The 20203-nt window shown below is 33.7% G+C and overlaps 1 protein-coding gene across 1 annotated transcript in view; it reads left to right on the top strand.

Moving 5' to 3' along the window:
* The window catches only part of MYBL1 (MYB proto-oncogene like 1), a 37513-nt gene that overhangs the window by 3218 nt on the left and 14092 nt on the right, over positions 1-20203 (top strand). Inside the window, exons 2-8 of the mRNA XM_080801140.1 lie at positions 7328-7433; positions 7749-7820; positions 10367-10459; positions 11804-12024; positions 16191-16365; positions 18524-18595; positions 19329-19433. Coding sequence (XP_080657266.1) covers positions 7328-7433; positions 7749-7820; positions 10367-10459; positions 11804-12024; positions 16191-16365; positions 18524-18595; positions 19329-19433 — 844 coding nt within the window. The remainder of the gene's footprint in view (positions 1-7327; positions 7434-7748; positions 7821-10366; positions 10460-11803; positions 12025-16190; positions 16366-18523; positions 18596-19328; positions 19434-20203) is intronic.

The following is a 20203-nucleotide window of genomic DNA, read 5'->3' on the forward strand; positions in this document are numbered from 1 at the left end:
AAAATGTTTTTCAGTGGGTTATATGTGTGTATGGGAAGCAATTTTACTATGTTGTTTCCAACAAAATGAGTGTTACAGGTGAAAGAATACTGAAAATGAGAACTGATTTTTTTAATCAGCTTTGTCATTAACCAGCGACATTGTTTTGGAAAAGCAAGTAAATTCTATATCCTAGTTTTTAAGTCTGTTAATCTAGGCATTTGGATTTTAGGATCTGTAAATTAATGTCTAGATTTAATATCTATTTCCCGTTTTGAACCTTTTTGTAATCATCTTTGCTCATTTAAATATATATACACTAATGGAATGAAATAGGAAAGTTCAGTAATCATTTTTGTTTATGAGTAGGTAGGTAGAATTCCCTTAAGTATTTATTTCAGTATTGCTATTCATACTGGTCAAATGAAGTCAAATTTGTTTTACTATAATGTTGCTGGTTTGCAGTCTAGGTTTGGAAATAAAATATTCATGTGTGCAGTACATAATATTAACCACCGGGTGGCCTGATTTCACTTTTTTAAATCAACCTGGTAAATTTTCATACTTTGATTTCGAACGGACTTTAAAAAAAAAAAAGTACAATTACCCTATCAAAACAGGTAAAATTAAAGATGTAATTTTGGATTTTGATAAAAATTTCAGATTTGATGCAGTTTCTGAGTTAAAATATGATCAAGTTGAAGTGATTATTAGAGCAGATTTGATAGAACTATTGATATGTCTTTAATTTTGAACCAGTAATTCTTTTCAAATAAAAGTAAATTTAAAAAAATTCTCAAATTCTTCCTTTCAGTACCCCATTTTACTCTTTTTACGTGGAATAATTAGTATCCTTTAAAATTGAACTTCTTAAGTGTTTTATCTTAATATAGTCAAGTATGAATTGTTTGTGTATTATTTCACAGGGTAAGTTATGACTGTAATATCCTATTAGCTTTCACCCAGAGTAAAGTTTCTCTTAACCATTTTCCTGGCCTAATGAGTCATAGTATTTGTGTGTGTGTGTGCGCTTAATTTTGCTGTTTCATAATCACCCTAATCACTTTGTTCATTCATAATCTTTAAAAAAACCCTTTTCATTTGAATGTAGTGCTTAGTTTATATATTAGACAGTTATATAATAAATATTTTCTTTGACTTAAATAAAACTGGCAGAGTAATTCTAGTAACCAAGTCCTGAATGAAGATTCAGAAACCAAATTTCTTTTCTATTTTTGCTTTGTGACTGGCGAAATAATTTCACCTAACTATGCTGTCTTCTAGATCAGTCATCCTAGACTAAAAATCACTTATTTTTGTAGTAAGGAGTTGATTTTATTTAGTTATTATATATTATCATCACTGATTGCTACAATATAGAAATGCTAAAAGATGATATGAAAAAGCAGGAAAAAAGAACAGATTTGTTTTGATGGTGTCTAACTATTATTAAGCAGTGGTGAAAGTGGAATATTGGTGAGATTACCTGTGGGGTTTTGTTTTGTTTTTTTGTTTTTTTGTTTTCTTTTTAAGATTTTATTTATTTATTTGACACAGAGAGATCACAAGTAGGCAGAGCAGCAGGCAGAGACAGAGGAGAAGCAGGCTCCCTGCTGAGCAGAAAGCCCGATGCGAGGCTTGATCCCAGGACCCTGAGATCATGACCTGAGCCGAAGGCAGAGGCTTTAACCCACTGAGCCACCCAGGTGCCCCTACCTGTGGGGTTTTATCCCTTCTCTTTTTTCTTGGCAAATTGTTCACATTCTCAGGCATCTTTCTGTTGCTAAGGATACTGATAATTTTCTAGGATCTTATTCTGTCACACGTATTTCAAAGTTACATCATTCTTTCAACAATTACTTAACCAATATAGAAATAACTTATGCTAAAACTAAGAAGTAGCTAGGTGGATAGACTCCAGGAAAGTCCCAGTGGTAGATGATTCTAAGAATTCTACTTTAATCCTCCCTCACACTCACCCACTCAAAAAACCCAGCTTCCTGAACATTGACTGGGCTGTATAACTCTCTGAAACTGATGACCATGCTGATGCAAAACAGAGAATAAAACCTCATGTTGAAATAGAAATTTCTCACAAATCAAGTATGAGGTTAAAAAATAAAGCTGAATTTTAAAGTTGAACAAGTTTTCAGGAAAATTGCTCCTTGGAAACTAGTCTTTTGAACAAAGTGACATCTTTGGACTCATATCCTTAACTTAAAATAATTTGATAAGAATCTGCAGTGAATTTTGTACAGATTAGGTGTGATGTAGATATTTTTTTGAACACTCAAGATTTATATAGGTAAGTCCCCAAATTAAACATTGTTTTGAACTAGAAATAACCTAATTTTGTAAAGAAGATTTTATTTATTTATTTGACGGAGAGAGATCACAAGTAGGCAGAGAGGCAGACAGAGAGAGGGAAGCAGGCTCCCCGCTGAGCAGAGAGCCTGATGCGGGGCTTGATCCCAGGACAGGGATCATGACCTGAGCCGAAAGCAGAGGCTTAACCCACTGAGCCACCCAAGTGCCCCATAATAACCTAATTTTTAAAAGCAGTTTCAACTATGCTGTGAAAGCTATTGGGATCTGAGGGGAGGGAATAAGAGGGGAACTTGTGAAAACCACAATTGAGGGCTGTTTGGGATGGCACAAAGTGGTAATGTTGCTGGGGACAGTTCTAGGAAAAGCTAGGCAATATTAGTAGACACCCCAAAGAACCCCTTCTGTACTGAATATTTTGTTTGTTTGTTTCAGCAGGTTATGCTTCTTAAAATTCTACCATTTGGAGGTGCATTTGGATTTTGAAAGTCCTTTTTAATAAATGAGAATGTCTTTCCCCTTCTCCTAGAGGTATTTTCATTTGTTAAAAAATATGTTTTCTCTCATATCCACTTGAGAACAGCTGTATTGAGGGAGGTGGACATTTCATTGGGTTGGAAGAGAGGGTAATATTTTGGAATACAGAGTACTTGGAGGAGGTAATAAGAGAGTAAGGAAGATAATTCACTGATCATTAATTTTACAAATATTACAGGTACTGTGCTTGATGCTGAGAGATGAATGTATCAGATATGTTCTTTGCATTCCTGAACTTACTATTTGGTTGGGAAGGTTGGCATGTGTGATGAGCATTAAAAGGGAATGATAGATGCCATGAGTACATACAGATTGGACAGGAAGCCTCAATATGCTGTTTTTTCTGATTTGGTAGCCTTCTTAGAAATTTATTAAGTTGGGGCACCTGTGTGACTCAGTCGGTTAAGCGTCTGCCTTTGGGTCAGGTCATGATTCCAGGGTCCTGGGATTGAGCCCCAAGTCAGGCTCCCTGCTCAGTGGGAAGCCTGCTGCTCCCTCTTCCTCTTCCTGACACTCTGCTTACTTCTGCTCTCTCGCTGTCAAGGAAGTAAATAAAATCCTTAAAAAAAAAGAATTGAGAAATTTATTAAGTCATTGGATCATGAACCATCTCCATTTTAACTATTTAATCTTGGCTAATCAGGTAGATATTTCTGGTAGCTGAAGATGGCAGCAAATAACAGGTATTTATTTATTTAAACTTGTGTCTTTATTTCCAGATTAGTTCAACAAAACAAGCATAGGACTGGCAGATTATTGTTTTAGGGAGAGAGCATTGGAATGTTAAAATGCACCGAACTGAAGCAGATAGATAGTTTATATAGGTAGGGGAGTTGGGGATCTTTGTGTCTTGCTTGGTTGGATATGAAGAACTTTGGTCCCAGGGGACGCCGGGCTGGCTCAGTTGGTAGAACATGTGACTCTTGATCTCAGGGTCACGAGTTCAACTCCCACATTGTGCATGGAGCCTTCTTAAAAAAAATTTTTTTTTTTGGTCCTATAGAATTGACAAATCAAGGGAAATCAGAATTTCCTATAAAGGATCTATAGAGAATATTAAATCTAGACCTTCATTTTTCAGTTTTGTAAGAATTAAACTATATGTAGATATTGGGAACTATCCACATGTTCTAAATATATTACATTAGAGGTTAATCATCAAACTTGAGCTGTTTGAAATCAGAGTGTATTTTTAGAAAAGAGTTGGATATAATAAAGCAGAAATAATCTTGAATGTTGGACAGTCAGCCTATGCACATAATACTAATATTGAGCTACCTCTTTGTGCTATGTGCCATATGAGGTGTTTTATATGTTTTTTTCATTTAATTTTATCCTTAAAGATGCACTATAAGGTAGGTAGTATTAATATATTATCCTTATTTCACAAACAGGTAAACTAAAGTCCTAAGAGGTTAATACATACAGGGATGCAAAATAAGTAGTTAGGTTATAACTAAATCTTGTTCTGATTTCAAAATGTACTTCAGGTTTATCTTTGGTATCTTCCAGCTTCTTCGGATCCTCTTCCCTATTTCTCTAGTATGTGGCAGTATACTGGTTAAATAGTGCATTTTGGAGTTCAGTCAATACATTTGGTATAACTGTGGGCAAGAAGTTACTTTTCTAAGCAAAGTCTTCCTTTTCTGTAAAGTGGGAATAGTAATATTTCCCTCTTGGGGTTGTTGTGGGGTTTTAAGACAGAAATTTCAGAGACTACCTAATGTCTGGTACTTAGAAAGTTTAAATAAATATTAGCTCTTATTATTTTCAGATGCTCATGACCGTATTCAGTTTAACTACTCAAAATCCTCTATTTCAGTTTATCATAAAGACCTGCCCTCTTTTCTGGGGTTTCATGTTCTCATGGCTTTAACTGTTTCCTGTATGCTGGTGATTGCCAAAACTGTGTGTCTATCCAAGGCCTCTTACCTGAGCAGAAGATCCATGTGCCCATTTGCCTTCCTAGATCTGCTCTGCCCAACAGAATAGCCATTCCCCTACATGCTGCTATTGAGCCGTTGAAATGTGGTTAGTCTGAATTGCAATGTACTCTAACTATAAAATACACACTAGATTTTTTGAGACTTTAGTAAGTAAAAAAGAAATGTAAACTAGTTCATGATTATGTTAAGTATGTGTTGAAGTGGTAATTTTTTAATATATTGGGTTAAATAATTAACATTATTTTGACCTGTTTCTATTTTTTAAATGTGGCTACCTGGAAATTAGATATGTGACTGTGTTATATTTCTTTTTTAAATTTTTTTAAAATTTTTATTAACATATAATGTTATTATTTGCTTCACGGATACAGGTCTGTGAATCGTCAGTCTTGCACAATTCACAGTACTTTCAATAGCACATACCCTCCCCAATGTCCATATGTGTTATATTTCTATTGGACAGTGCTGTTCAAGATGTATTCACTTGTATATTCCTCAAGTGCCTTGAAATCAGCTAGTCCAAAACTGCCTACTCTCCCCATTCTCTTCTCCCTTTCAAAGTAATGTTTTTCCTTCTATTCTTTTTTTTTTTTTAAGGTTTTGTTTATTTATTTGACAGAAAGAAAGAGAGCACAGCAGGGGGAGCAGCAGACAGAGGGAGAGGGAGAAGCAGGCTCCCTACTGAGTAAGGAGCCGATGCAGGGCTGATCCCAGGACCCTGGAATCATGACCTGTTCCAAAGGCAGATGCTTAACTTACTGAGCCACCCAGGCACCCCTTGCTTCTATTCTTTGTCTCAGTGGATAGCTCTATTTATGCTCCCAAAGTCAGAAGTTTTGGAGGTATCCTTACTCCTTGCAAAATCCTCTTGTTTCCACCTTTTTTTTTTTTTAACATCCTAATTTTATTTTATTTTTTTCAGTGTTCCAAGATTCATTGTTTATGCACCATACCCAGTGCTCCATGCGATATGTGCCCTCCTTAATACCCACCACCAGGGTCACCCATCCTCCCACCCCCTCCTTCTGGAACCCTCAGTTTGTTTCTCAGAGCCCACAGTCTCTCATGGTTCGTCTCCCCCTCTGATTTCTCCCAACTCACTTCTCCTCTCCGACTCCCAGTGTCCTCCGTGTTATTCCTTATGCTCCACAAGTAAGTGAAACCATATGATAATTGACTTTCTCTGCTTGACTTATTTCACTCAGTATAATCTCCTCCATGTTGATACAAAGGTTGGGTATTCATCCTGTCTGATGGCTGTAATATTCCATTGTATATATGGACCACATCTTCTTTATCCATTCATCTGTTGAAGGGCATCTCAGCTCTTTCCACAGTTTGGTGATTGTGGACATTGCTGCTATGAACATTGGGGTACCTATGGCCCTTCTTTTCACTACATCTGTATCTTTGGGGTAAATACCCAGTAGTGCAATTGCAGGGTCATAAGGTAGCTCAATTTTAATTTCTTTTTTTTTTTATTTTTTAATTTTTTTATTTTTTTTATTTTTTTATTTTTTTTTTAAAGATTTTATTTATTTATTTGACAGAGAGAGATCACAAGTAGACAGAGAGGCAGGCAGAGAGAGAGGAGGAAGCAGGCTCCCCGCTGAGCAGAGAGCCCGATGTGGGGCTCGATCCCAGGACCCTGAGATCATGACCTGAGCCGAAGGCAGCAGCTTAACCCACTGAGCCACCCAGGCGCCCCTCAATTTTAATTTCTTGAGGAATCTCCACACTGTTCTCCAAAGTTGCTGTACCAACTTGCATTCCCACCAACAATGTTAGAGGGTCCCCCTTTCTTCACATCCTCTCCAACACTTGTTGTTTCCTGTCCTGTTGATTTTGGCCCTTCTAACTGTTGTAAGGGAATCTCAGTGTGGTTTTGATTTGAATTTCCCTGATGGCTAGTGATGATGAACATTTTTTCATGTGTCTATTAGCCATTTGTATGTCTTCTTTGAAGAAGTGTCTGTTCATTTCTTCTGCGTATTTTTTGACATAATTATCTGTTTTTTGGGCATGGAGTTTGAGGAGTTCTTTATAGATCATTTCTTCCATTGTTTGTTTTAACTAGATGTGACTTTGTTTTGTATTTTACCCTTAACATTGTCAGGCTCTAATAATTTCTTACTTGGGTTATTGTAAAAGATTAGTAATTGGTCTTCCTTCCTCCATTTCTCCACATTCCTGCCAGTGATTTTTCTGAAACACGAGATATTTGTCTTTCCCTTACTTGAAGTCCTTTAACTCTTTAGGATAAAGGTCAAATAAAGAATAAAAGTCAAACTCTTTAGCATACATAGAGGTTATCAATTGACCCCTGGTGGCTTATCATTTCTCTGGTGTCAGTAAGAACTATAGCTATTACCAATTGTATGTCTTAATTTTTTATATTTTCAATAATCTAATTTGATCTATGTCTGTCAGTTTGAGTGGCTGCTTCAGTCATACCTGTATACACAGTTTCAAAGATTGAATTCACAAATTTACGTGTAATTCTTGATTTCACAATTGTGGCTTTTAATTTATTTTTTTAGCGAGGATGAGGATGATGACCTTCAGTATGCTGATCATGATTATGAAGTACCACAACAAAAAGGATTGAAGAAACTCTGGAACAGAGTAAAATGGACAAGAGATGAAGTAATTATGTGATAACACTTACTAATTTCATACTTGTATTTACTTATTAATAATAACATTTAATAAAGATAGAAAGATACTGAAAAGCAAAACATGAGAAAAGTTATTCATCAACTAATGTGCACCTATTTTTCTTCCACCAGGGGTGTGAATAGCAGTTTGATGTTGAGACTGACAGAAAGAGTAGAGTAAATGGGAAAGCTTGTATTATAGTGGCTTGTCCTTCTACAGATGGCTGTCAGATATGACATGAAAGAATTGGAGAGTTATTGGTGGGGGAAGAAAGCTTTCTAATTTTCATTCCTGTTTTAATAGGATGATAAGTTAAAGAAGTTGGTTGAACAACATGGAACTGATGATTGGACTCTAATTGCTAGCCATCTTCAAGTAAGTCAACTATTATTTTATATTTATAACATGGATGATACAAGTCATTGGATTAAATTTGTTCTTTTTCAGAATTGTGTCTTTATTATTTTAGACTTAGGTTTCCTTTCTAAAAACATCTCTTTTGTTCTGATCTTCCTACAGATCAGAAAGTCTGATTTTCTAATAATTAGTTTATACAGGGGCCTAAAAAGATTACTAATCTAAGATGAAAATGATGCTTAGTTTGGTTAGGGCTTTATAAATATTTGTTGATAAACGTTAAAACATTTAAAGAAGTTAAATACATTGAAATCTTTTGGCAGCTGATCAATAAAATCAGAAAAAGATCTTTTGAAAAGTTTGTTATCTAATGTTTGCATTTTAAGGTGTTATTGATTTTTAAAATAATTATACTTAATTGTTCATCATACTATTCACATATGATTCATTAATATGTAATTTTATAATTTACAAAGTGTTTTCACATACATTCCTTTTGATCCTTACTACATTAAAGGTAGTGAGGCAAAATATTCATATTTGAATTTCTGTTTTGACTACCGTGGGTTTCAGAAACCAGGTCACCTATGTTCTTTCTAAATTCTTATGATGCTTTTCAACATAACCTGAAAGTTGAGAACAGATAATGGAAAGAGCATAATTTTTGTTGTCATTCTAAACTATATTTAAGTGTCAACTCCATTAGCTGTTTGGTCTTAGAAAAATTATTTAACCTCTTTGATTTTCAGCTTCTTTATCTATAATATGTAAATAATAGTACTGTTTTTGGAGTATTATTGTGAGAATTAGAAATAACATATATAGGATTTTGGCACATTCCCTGCCATTTAGCTGGTGTTCAGTAAATGCAAATTAAATTAGAAGTTATTTGTATTAGGTTTATCAGTTTATTTTCAATGATATAGCAGCAAATGAAGGAAACAGAGAAATCCTACAGGACATGCAGAAACTGCCTGATTATTTTGAAGAAAATGATAGCCTTAAAGTGGATCAACATTGATGTTTAGAAGCCACAAATGAAGAAAATCAGCTTAAATAAACATAATTTGAGATCCACTAGGCACAGAGACAGCCACTGGTAATCAACATTATCCAGAATCCTGTATATGAACTAGTATTTTTCTAAACTCTGAATCAGTCATGAAGTTAAATGTTTTGTTATTATTATTGTATATTATTATTATATGTAAGAGTTACTAGGTCATGAATTGACTACTTCATCTGTTAATGATTTTTGGAATTTGGAATGGTTCCACATAAGGCTTTCTTATCCTGGTAAATTCATTTTCCTTTTAAGCCTCAACATTTAAATAATTGAACTGATATGTTACATAATCTTTCATATAACTGTATTGTTTTTTCTTGATAACTTGGAGGTCATCTTTTATAAAAATCCTTTAAATACCATGCAGTGATCTAGTAATACCTTTAGGGGTTTTTAAATTGTAAAAAGTTAGATTTAAGTACTGATGTACTGTATCAATTCAGATGGCTATGCTATTTGAGTTCATACCTCTGCTTTGTATAGTTTTCTGTCTACTCCCTTTTATTCCTCAATATTGGATACATTTCTTTATGGTAACATCTGTGTTAAATAACTTTGCATTTTGCTATGTTATAAGGCACACTGTAGAGATACATACTTATAAATTAAAATAATATATATAGTCTAAGCTCTGCCAAAGGCTCTAATTTAAAAATGAATCAAGACACAGGCATGTAAGATAAATATTACAATTTAAGCTTTTTTTTTTTTTTTTTTTAAATTTGAGAGTGAGAGCATGTATGAGTTTGGGGAGGGTCAGAGGGAGAGGGAGAAACAGACTGCTTGCTAAGCAGGTAGCCCAAGGACAGGGGCCGCTTCCAGAACTCTGAGATCATGACCTGAGCTGAAGACAGACGCTTAACTGACTAATCCAATTATTTGAACTAATATTACAGTTCAAATAATTTTTTTTTAAAGATTTTATTTCTTTATTTGAGAGAGAGCACAGAGGGAGAGTGTACCCAGGTAATGACATTCAGCCAAATGTACCACAGGGACATGAGGAGCTGGGAGGAGTCTGTAGTGAATGAGTCCAGAATAAGAGCCCAGCAGAGGGGTGAAGGGAGAAGGAGCTCCAGAGGGATTCCAAAATCCACTTCTGACATGTTTGCTCTTGGCCAACCTGCTTGAATCCACCTTCTGACCTAACCCGACATTTCTTTTTCTTTCTTTCTTTCTTTTTTTTTTTTTTTTAAGATTTTATTTATTTATTTGAGAGAGAGTGAGAGGGACAACAAGCAGGGGAATGGGCAAAGGGAGAGGGAGAAACAGAAGCAGGCTCCCCACTGAGCAGGGAGCCCGATGTGGGTCTCGATCTCAGGACGCTGGGATCATGACCTGAACCAAAGGCAGATGCTTAACCGACTGAGTCACCCAGGGACCCCCAGTTTACAGAATGTTATTGAATACATTATTCTTAAAGACTTTCTTCTTGAATTTAGGCTGACTTGCTTTCTGGAAGACAATTGTTCAATAACAAAATCATCAATTCTTTCAGAATCGTTCGGATTTTCAGTGCCAGCATCGATGGCAGAAAGTTTTAAATCCAGAATTGATAAAGGGTCCCTGGACTAAAGAAGAAGATCAGAGGGTAATGTGTTCATATTCTTTATTCTGACTGTGTAGGTGGACTGGCTTTTTTTTCTTCCTAATATATTGTTTTGTCACAAAGAATATGTTTAAATCACGTTGATTTTATTCTTTGGGTGCTGCTTGTAGAAGAATTGAAAGTTGAGTGTCTTGAAATACAGTTTTTCTGAATCGTGTCAAAGCAAGTATAATAAATATAGCTTTTTCTTTCTAAGAGTTTGGTTTACAGAAGGAAAATGCCATCAACTTACTCTTATTTAGAGCTGAAGTTAGCAACATTTAGGGTGTAGCTTGTTGAAAATAGAGTCAACATTTTAGAAACAATTTATTTTTTATTTTTATTTTATCTGATAACATGATATGTAAGAAAGTCATTCTTAACTATCCCTCTTGACCAATAATGAGCCCCCAAATAAGAGAGAGAGCAGAGCATCCTGTTTCTAAAGGGTTGGATGACTTAAAAACTAAGGTAATTCCTTGTCTTATAGAAGTTTGAGAAGAATAGGGATATTGCTGCCCTCCACTAGGAATTGCCCTTTAGTTCATGTTCTTTATTGCAGAAACATTAGTGTAGTTGGGGAATTAGGGCACGTTTCCTACCCTGCCCCCACAACAACAACAATAACAAAGTTCACCAGGCTCAGAATTGATCTGGTTTACTTGATGGCCAGTGATAGGTTTTACAATGTGTGATCTGTATCCTTTTAGTGTGAGAAAGGAAGAAATGAAGATGGTAAATTTGTAGATCCTTCTTTCTTCCAAACTGATTTATTTGGCTTTCAGCTGAAGCTTTTTTTAAAAAAAAGATACAAAAGTAGAAAATCTATAAGTCTCAGCATCCTTACGGTTGTCTTAAGTTAATTTTCAATGAAAACAATTTAACTTAACAACTTGCTTTAATTAGCACCTTGTATTTTAGATAAGTTTGTATTTCTATACTTGGCAAATGATGAATGAGTATTAGAAAACTTGTTGTGGTTTGGATTTAATGCATTGAAAAATAGTATTCTTGAGTTACGTTTTAAAATTCTGTCAAGGTAATAATTTTTTTAATTGAGGTATCATTGACATGTAACACGATACTAGTTTCAAGTGTACCGCATCATGATTTGCTATTTGTATATATTGCTAAATGATCACAACAATGAGTCTGGTTATCTGCCACCATATATAGCTGCAAAAAATTTTTTCTTGTGATGAGAATTTTTAAGATCTTTTTAGCAGCTTTCAGATGTGCATTACGATATTGTTAACTATAGTCACCACACTGTACATTACATCCCCACGAGTTATTTCTTTTTTAAAAAGATAATAGTTTTTTAAACTTTGTTTTTCTGTTTCTTAGGTTATTGAATTAGTTCAGAAATATGGGCCAAAAAGATGGTCTTTAATTGCAAAACATTTGAAAGGAAGAATAGGCAAGCAGTGTAGAGAAAGATGGCATAATCATCTGAATCCTGAGGTAAAGAAATCTTCCTGGACAGAAGAGGAGGACAGGATCATCTATGAAGCACATAAGCGGTTGGGAAATCGTTGGGCAGAAATTGCCAAACTACTTCCTGGAAGGTGCTTATATAAGTGTATATGCATTTCCCTGTACTTAAACTTGATCTTTATTAAGTTACTATTAAATATGTTTGCAAGGATCCCCATGACTTTTATTTATAACTGAAATTTAGACAGGGAATCCTTTGGACCTATTTGTAATAAATTCTGTGTATGGGGTAGAATTACTTTTTAAATATTTTATAGCAGTAATTTGTGCAGTAAAATAATGGGCCTTTAGATTATGTGAACAGTTAATATACTCCCCAGATTGTTTACATATCATTGCCAGTCAGACAGACCTTCTTTGTACAAACCTGGTTGGAACAGAATCTAAATGGAAGAGATTTCTTTCATATTGTATTCTATGCATAAGACCAGAGAATAGCAAATACATTGGCTGAAATAAGCTATGGCAGTTCGTTAGAGAAAATTCAGTTCTTAATTCAGTATGATTCAAATCATGGCAGTAGTATATATATCCATGTGGCTAAAATACAAAATTTCCCTAAGGGAAGGTGATACGCCTGTATACATTGCACTGGTTCAAATGTTTCCTGATTGTCTGTAGTACAGTAGACCAGCAACCTTAGAAAAATCCATACCGCACTCGAAGGTATGCACACTTTTTTTTTATTGTTGTAGTCTCTGTATGGTACTTCATAGTTCATAAAATGCTTTTACCTATATACTTAAATTTCATATAGTAATGAAATATGCAAAGCAAACAATGCTGTCTTTTTTTATGAGTAAGGAAATTAAAGCATTGTGTTTTTTACCAAACCAGGCTTAGGAACTTCTGATGTTTTCAGTCTTTTATATATCTTTTTATTGTCCATTGAAGCTAGCCTTAATATAAAGTGCCTTAACACCTTATGTATGTAATTGATTTTCAGTAAATGTTTGTATATTTTATGGAGGATGGAATTTATACTACAAGTAACTGTAGGTTGAAGGTTTCCACTTTATAAAGGCAACTTTAGTTAAAAAGGGAACTAGTGAAGTCTTTCCAACATAGGTATTGTAGTGAAAAAATATTGGGATTCTCTAATTTGTGGTTTGTTTTTCTTGACCATGTTTGTTCCTGGCTTTTAGGCCTTTGTCCTCTCTATGTCTTTATATGGAATGCTCTTTTTTTCTCTTCTTGTATGGCAGGTTCATTCTTGTCATTCAGTCTTAGCTTCACTGTCACCTCACAGAGGCTTTCCTGGACCACCTATCAAATTACCCTAGTTACTCACTTTTCTTATCCTACTTTAATGGTCTGCATTGTGCTGATGTTTTTCTTTGCTTTTTTCCAAGTGAAGTGTTTTTGACATGTAATATTATATTATTTTCAGGTATACAACATGGTAATTTAACATTTATATACGTTTTTAAGTGATCACTAAGCTAAATCTAGCTACCATCTGTCACCATACAAAATTGTTATGTATTATTAATTATATTCCCTATGCTGTACATTGTATCTCCATGTCTTATTTGTTTTATAGCTGGAAGTTTATACTTATGTTCTTAGTATCCATGAGCCTGTTTCTGTTCTGTTTGTTTTGTTCTTTAGATTCTACAGATAAGTGAAATTCTATAGTATATATCTTTATCTGACTTTTTTCACTTAGCATGATACCCTCTAGGTCCCTCCATGTTGTGAATGACAAGATTTCATTTTTTATGCCTGAATAATATTCCATTGCATGCATACACTACATCTTCTTTTTCTGTTCATCTTTAAGTGGCCACTTGGGTTGATTCCATATCCTGGCTGTAAATAATGCTGCAGTGAACATGGGTGTGCATATATCTTTGTATTAGTGTTTTCATTTTTTTTCAGATAAATTTCCAGAAATGGAATTTTACTGGATCATGTGGTAGTTTTACTTTTAATTTTTTGCAGAATCTTCATACTGTTTTCCATGGTGGCTGTATCTTTTTGCATTCCCACCAAGAGTTCATGAGGGTTCTTTTTTTCCCACATCCCTGCCAACACTTGTTATTTCTTGTCATTTTTGATAGTAGCTATTCTGACCTGCATAAGGTGATAGGTCATTGTGGTTTTGTTTTGTTTTGTTTATTTGACAGAGAGAGAGTACAAGTAGACAGAGCGGCACATAGAGGGAGAGGGAGAAGTAGGCTCTCTGCTGAGCAGGGAGCCTGATGTGGGGCTCAATCCCAGGACCCCTGAGATCATGACCTGAGCCAAAGGCAGCTGCTTAACCGACTGAGCCACCCAGGTGCCCAGGGTCATTGTGGTTTTGATTTGCATTTCCCTGATGATTAATGAGCATCTTTTTAAGTCTATTAGCCATTTGTATGCCTTCTTTGGAGAAATATCTGTTCATGTTCTCTCCCCATTTTTAAATTTTTTTTTAATATTGAGTTGTATGAGTTCTTTATGTATTTTGGATGTTAACCCCTATTGGTTATATCATTTGCAAATATCTCCTCTCATTCAGTAGGTTGCCTTTTTGTTTTATGGATGGTTTTCTTCACTGTGTAAAAGCTTTTTAGTTTGATGTAGTGCTTTTTGTTTTTGTTGCCCTTGTCTGACAGATTCAAGAAAAAACTATTTAGGCCAATGTGCAAGAGCTAACTGCCTGTTTACTTTGAGTAGTTTTGTGGTCTCTGGTCTTATATTTAAGTATTTAATGTATTTTGAGTTTATTTTTGTATATTGTTTATGAAAGTTGTCCAGTTTCATCCTTTCATGTAGTTGTCCTGTTTTCCTAGCACCATTTATTGCTACGACTGTCTTTTCCCCATTGTATGGTCTTGCCTCATTTGTTGAAGATTAATTGACTGTATAAACATGGGTTTGTTTCTGGACTCTATTCTGTTCCTTTGACTTATGTTTCTGTTTTGTGTCATTACCATACTGTTTTGATTACTATCACTTTGTAGTATTGTTCGAAATCTGGGAGTGAGAGACTTCCAGCTTTGTTCTTCTCTCTCAAGATTGCTTTGGTTAGTAGGGGCCTTTTGTGGTTCTGTACAAATTTTAGGATTATTTGTTCTAGCTCTATGGAAATGCCATTGGTATTTTGGTAGGTATTGCATTGAATCTGTAGATTGCTTTTTGTAGTATGCACATTTTAATAATTCTTCCAGTCTATAAGCGTAGTCTATCCATTTATTTGTGCCGTCTTAAGTTTCTTTCATCAGTGTCTTACAGTTTTCAGAGTACAGATCTTTCACTTCCTTGATCAGTTTTTTTCCTAGGTTTTATATTCTAGTTGATGCAACTGTGACTGGTATTGTTTTCTTAATTTCTTTTTGATAGTTTGTTATTAGTGTACTAGAAACACAACAGATTTCTGTGTACTGATTTTGCATCCTGCAACTTTACTGAATTCACTTATGAGTTCTAATTTTTTTTTTGTGGATTCTTTAGATCAGGGTTCTATATATATATATATATATATATATATATATATAGTCATGTCATCAGCAAATAGTGACAGTTTTACTTCTTTTCAAATTTGGATGCCTTTTCTTTCTTTTTCTTGTTTGGTTGCCGTGGCTAGGACTGCCAAAACTACGTTGAATGAAAGTGGCAAGAATGGGCATACTTGTCTTTTTCCTTATCTTAGAGGAAGAGCTTTCAGCTTTTCACCATAGACTTTGATGTTAGCTGTGTGTTTGTCCTATATGGCTTTTATTATGTTGAGATATGTTTCCTCTGTTGTACCCACTTTGTTGAGAGTTTTTATCATAAATGGATGTTGAATTTTATCACATACTTTTTCTGCATCTATTGAGATGATAATGATTTTTATCCTTTATTTTGTTAATATGGTGTTGATTGAGTTTGCAGATACTGAACCATCCTTGTATCCTTAGACTAAATCCCAGTTGGTTATGGAATATGATCTTTTTATGTATTGTTGAATTTAGTTTGCAGTGATGTTTTTCTTCTTATTTAATTTTTTGTTTTTCTATTCTTCCCTCCTTCCATGCTGCCACACTTTCAAATGTGAGCCTCGTGAGAGCAGGGCCTTTCTCATCACTGCTTTATCTCCAGTTTAGAACTGTGCCTGCCTGACAGTTTATTTTTGAATTGAGAAAGTATCTAGTTTTATTATTTGTAAAAATTTGTTTTAAGCACTGTGTACACTTTATACAGTTAAAATTTGTGGAAAATTTGTGGAATCCTTTTTTTCCTTTCTAAATTATACACTTTCATTTCTTAGGACTGATAATTCTATCAAAAATCATTGGAATTCTACCATGCGAAGAAAAGTGGAACAGGAGGGCTACTTACAAGATGGAATAAAATCAGAACGATCTTCATCGAAACTTCAACACAAACCTTGTGCGACTATGGACCATTTGCAAACCCAGAATCAGTTTTACATACCTGTTCAGGCACATATTTTTAATACCTTTATTATTTAAAAGATTTCTTTAGTTGTTATTTGGGAGGATGTTTGGTTTCTTAATACAACAGATACAACATATATTAAGGGGAATAGACAATTAAATTTCCAAACCGCAAAAAAATTGCCATAACTAGCTGTTAAACCATTAGTGGGAGTTTATCTCTACTTATTTTGATTGATAAATATTTTGGAAACAGACTCATTAAAGTGTTTCCCTTTTTTGGTAATTTTTATATTATCCAGTTACAAAACTTAGTATGTACATTTCCTAATGCTACCATCCTTCGAATCTTCATTTATGATTCAAAGCTTATGGTCATCTGTGCTTTAACATCCATTGTAGTTTCCATTTAAAAAATATTTTGTGTATTTGTAGTATTGCTTATCTCTAAGAGGTAAGTGTGTATAAAATGGTTTTAAGGAGAAAATAGTCAAAATCCATTCATCATTTTGGGAGGTATGGTAAGTAATTAATTGGTTCTTTGATGGCACTCAACTTTGCTTTTCTCCCTAGTAACCAATCAACTAAGTGATGCCAGTCGTTGTTTAGACAGGTTCATTAGAGTAGAGATTTCCCAAGCTCCTGATAGGGGAAGTGCATTTTCTTCTCTGCAAGAAATTAGTTTAGGAGTTTTCATAAGGTTTGTTTTATATTTTTCTGTCTGCCTATCTGTCATACCATTTTTTGTGTTGAACAATTCTTGGTTCTTATCACATAAAATGTAAAGATTAAGTCAGGACTTAATAATAGTTTCTACCAAAAGATAAAATTTGTCTCAGTGTTAAAAATCTTGTGGTTAGTATGCACAGATTTGATTTGAATTTACCTCATTGAACGGACTTTATTTTTTGGACATAAGTTTAAAAGAATCCTTTTAAAAAAGTAATGACATCTTAGATTACAAATAGGAAAACATGTGAAGACAGTATAGTTACCTGCTGATACTCAGTACCTGAAGGTTTTTATTGTCTGTTTCTTTACATTTTTCTTTAGAGTCCTAGATTTCAGCAGCATAAACTGAAACATTCTGCTTCTGTCTTAGAAAGGTTATTTAAATTTATTTTTTAACTCATAGAAATATAGTTTTAAAAATTATTTGGGGTCAAGGGAGTGTTTAACAGTCTCAATCAAAATATATTGGGAAATAAGGATATTTCTTATACTTTAAGAATTGTTTAATATAATTCTTGAAAAATTTGTTCATTCATAATTCAACTCATTTAAGCTACTAAAAAAATCATTCTAATTTTGACTTGAAAGAAAAAAATGGTGTGAAATACTGTCACAGATTTAAATGAAAAGATTGAGAAAAATAAGTTTCTAATTCATTGAAAGTTTATGATAACATACAAATCAGGTATTGTGAAAGTTAAGTTCTATATTAGTAGTAGTTTGTGATTCTGCGTCAAATAGTGATTTAGGTAGGCATTATGGAAAATAAACAATTTCTTACTTATATGATTTTTAGGTTTTTAAAGATACCTTCTCATGCTTCTTTCTACCATTGCACACTAAATTTGTATGCAACCAAAATTCTTATTACAGATGCTTTGGAAAAGAAAGAAAATAATTCTTGGTCTGTTGTCAGAGTATTAAAAAGCATGAGTGACTCTGATGGTTTTTCTAAGACAAGTGATAGAAGAAGCCTCTATTTTCATATCTTTTTACACAGAGATTGGCATGGGGTGGTGGTAGGAGTAGGAGGTATGAATATTGAAAAATTTTCTTTGGTCACTGTCTTTGTGAGTGCTTCATATGGACCAAGCCCTTCCTCTGAAAGATAAGAACAATTACTTTGTTTTCTTCCAGAAATAGAGCAATCCTTCTACTAGCACATTAAAAAAATAATTTGGTGGATATTGTAGATAATAGACTGATTTGCTGATAAATATATGCCAAGTAATTCTTGTATTTCATCCAGGAGAAGATAGGTCTTTCCTAAGAGTTACTTTTCATTAATAGATTCTAAGAACAAAGATGTAGTTATTAGAAACTATTATATAAATGAATTTTCAAAGTTAACAGAGATACTTTATGAGTTTTTAATGCTGTTATTTTGTCAAGAGTTTTCATGCTTTACCTCAGATTTTAAAAAATTATATAGTGCTATATGTATGATACTAATATTTTAATTACTTTTTAGATCCCAGGCTATCAGTATGTGTCACCTGAAGGCAATTGTGTAGAACATGTTCAGACTTCTGCGTTTATTCAGGTAACTTTTTATTTATAACCAAAAAAAGAGAAACACTTTCAAACATATATTTGAAAGTCTAATAGTCCTATTTCCTCATTCATAAAACTAGGACAAAAACAATACTATCTGTTCTGCTTATTTTGAATATTTTAATGCTAAAGGAGAAAGTTTATAAATGGGTTTGAGAAATATAAACGTACAAATGTTAGGTGGTTGACAACACCAGTAGGGTGGTCCTTTCATTTTTCCAGTGTAAAGCATTCAGGTTGTATTTTTATTAAATTGGATAAATTATGCATACATGTGATTTAATAAAACAGACTCCAGACATTAATTTCTAAATTAATATAGATGATACAGTATAAGTTTTTTTTTCATGCATTTGTTTATTTATTTAGTTTTTTAATGCATTTGAATTTCCTAATTCTGGGGGCATCTGGCTAGCTTAGTCGGTAAAGCATGTGGCTCTTGATCTCGGGCTCATGAGTTTGAACCCCATGTTGAGGGTAGAGATTACCTAAAAAAATAAAATAATAAAATAAATTTCCCAAATCTTTTCTGTTAAGTTGAAAATATTTAGATACCAGAGAGATTGTGATATTGAGCATTTGGTATTTAGTTGTATTAACCTTTATTAGAGAAAATAGATTTTATGTTAGAAGATAAAAATTAGAGCAGTAATAATAATAATAGTAATAATAAAACAGTTGTTTAAGTAGCATGTCTTTCTCTTTTATTTAACTTATTTTAGCCACCCTTCATTGATGAAGATCCTGATAAGGAAAAAAAAATAAAGGAACTTGAGTTGCTTCTTATGTCAGCTGAGAATGAAGTTAGAAGAAAGCGAGTTTCATCGGTAAGAAATAAGCTTAAGTGTTTAGATTTTGTTAGAATCCTTTATGTGCTTTTATAGTTTTCATTAGCATTGACTTTCATGTACTAATATACTATTCAGTATGACTTCAGATTTTAATGTGGGCGAAAAACAGTTTTTCTATTTTGCAGTGTTGAGATTGCCTGATTTTGATATACAACACTTTAAACATATTTTACAATGTTCTGTATTAAGATGCTTCTTGAGTTGTAAATGTCAAGCAGACTTAAAGTATGATCTTCAATATGTATATATATATTTGTGAAAATGATGTATGGTTTAGAATAGACTTTGCTTTTATTATGATTTTTGGCTCTGTTTTTATTTTAGATATTCCTGGTAATGATAGCTTTAATAGAAAAAAATGTTTGAAAAATAAAGAATTTAATAGATGTGTAGAGGTTTATGTGCTTCTAAATTGCCTTTATTCTGTCCTTGAGCATTTTTTCCTATTTACTATATTATGAATACAAATTTGGTAAATTGGAAAAAAAATAACTTAAGAAATTATAGGGAAAGGGCACATTTAAATTTTATGTTTGTTTTCTTTTTTAAAAGATTTTATTTATTTATTTGACAGACAGAGATCACAGGTAGGCAGAGAGGCAGGCAGAGAGAGAAGGGAAGCAGGCTCCCTGCTGAGCAGAGAGCCCGACGCAGGGCTTGATCCCAGGACCCTGGGATCATGACCTGAGCTGAAGGCAGAGGCTTTAACCCACTGAGCCACCCAGGTGCCCTAAATTTTATGTTCT

This window comes from Martes martes (genome assembly GCF_963455335.1).
Source record: "Martes martes genome assembly, chromosome: 4".
Classification (NCBI taxonomy): Eukaryota; Metazoa; Chordata; class Mammalia; order Carnivora; family Mustelidae; genus Martes; species Martes martes.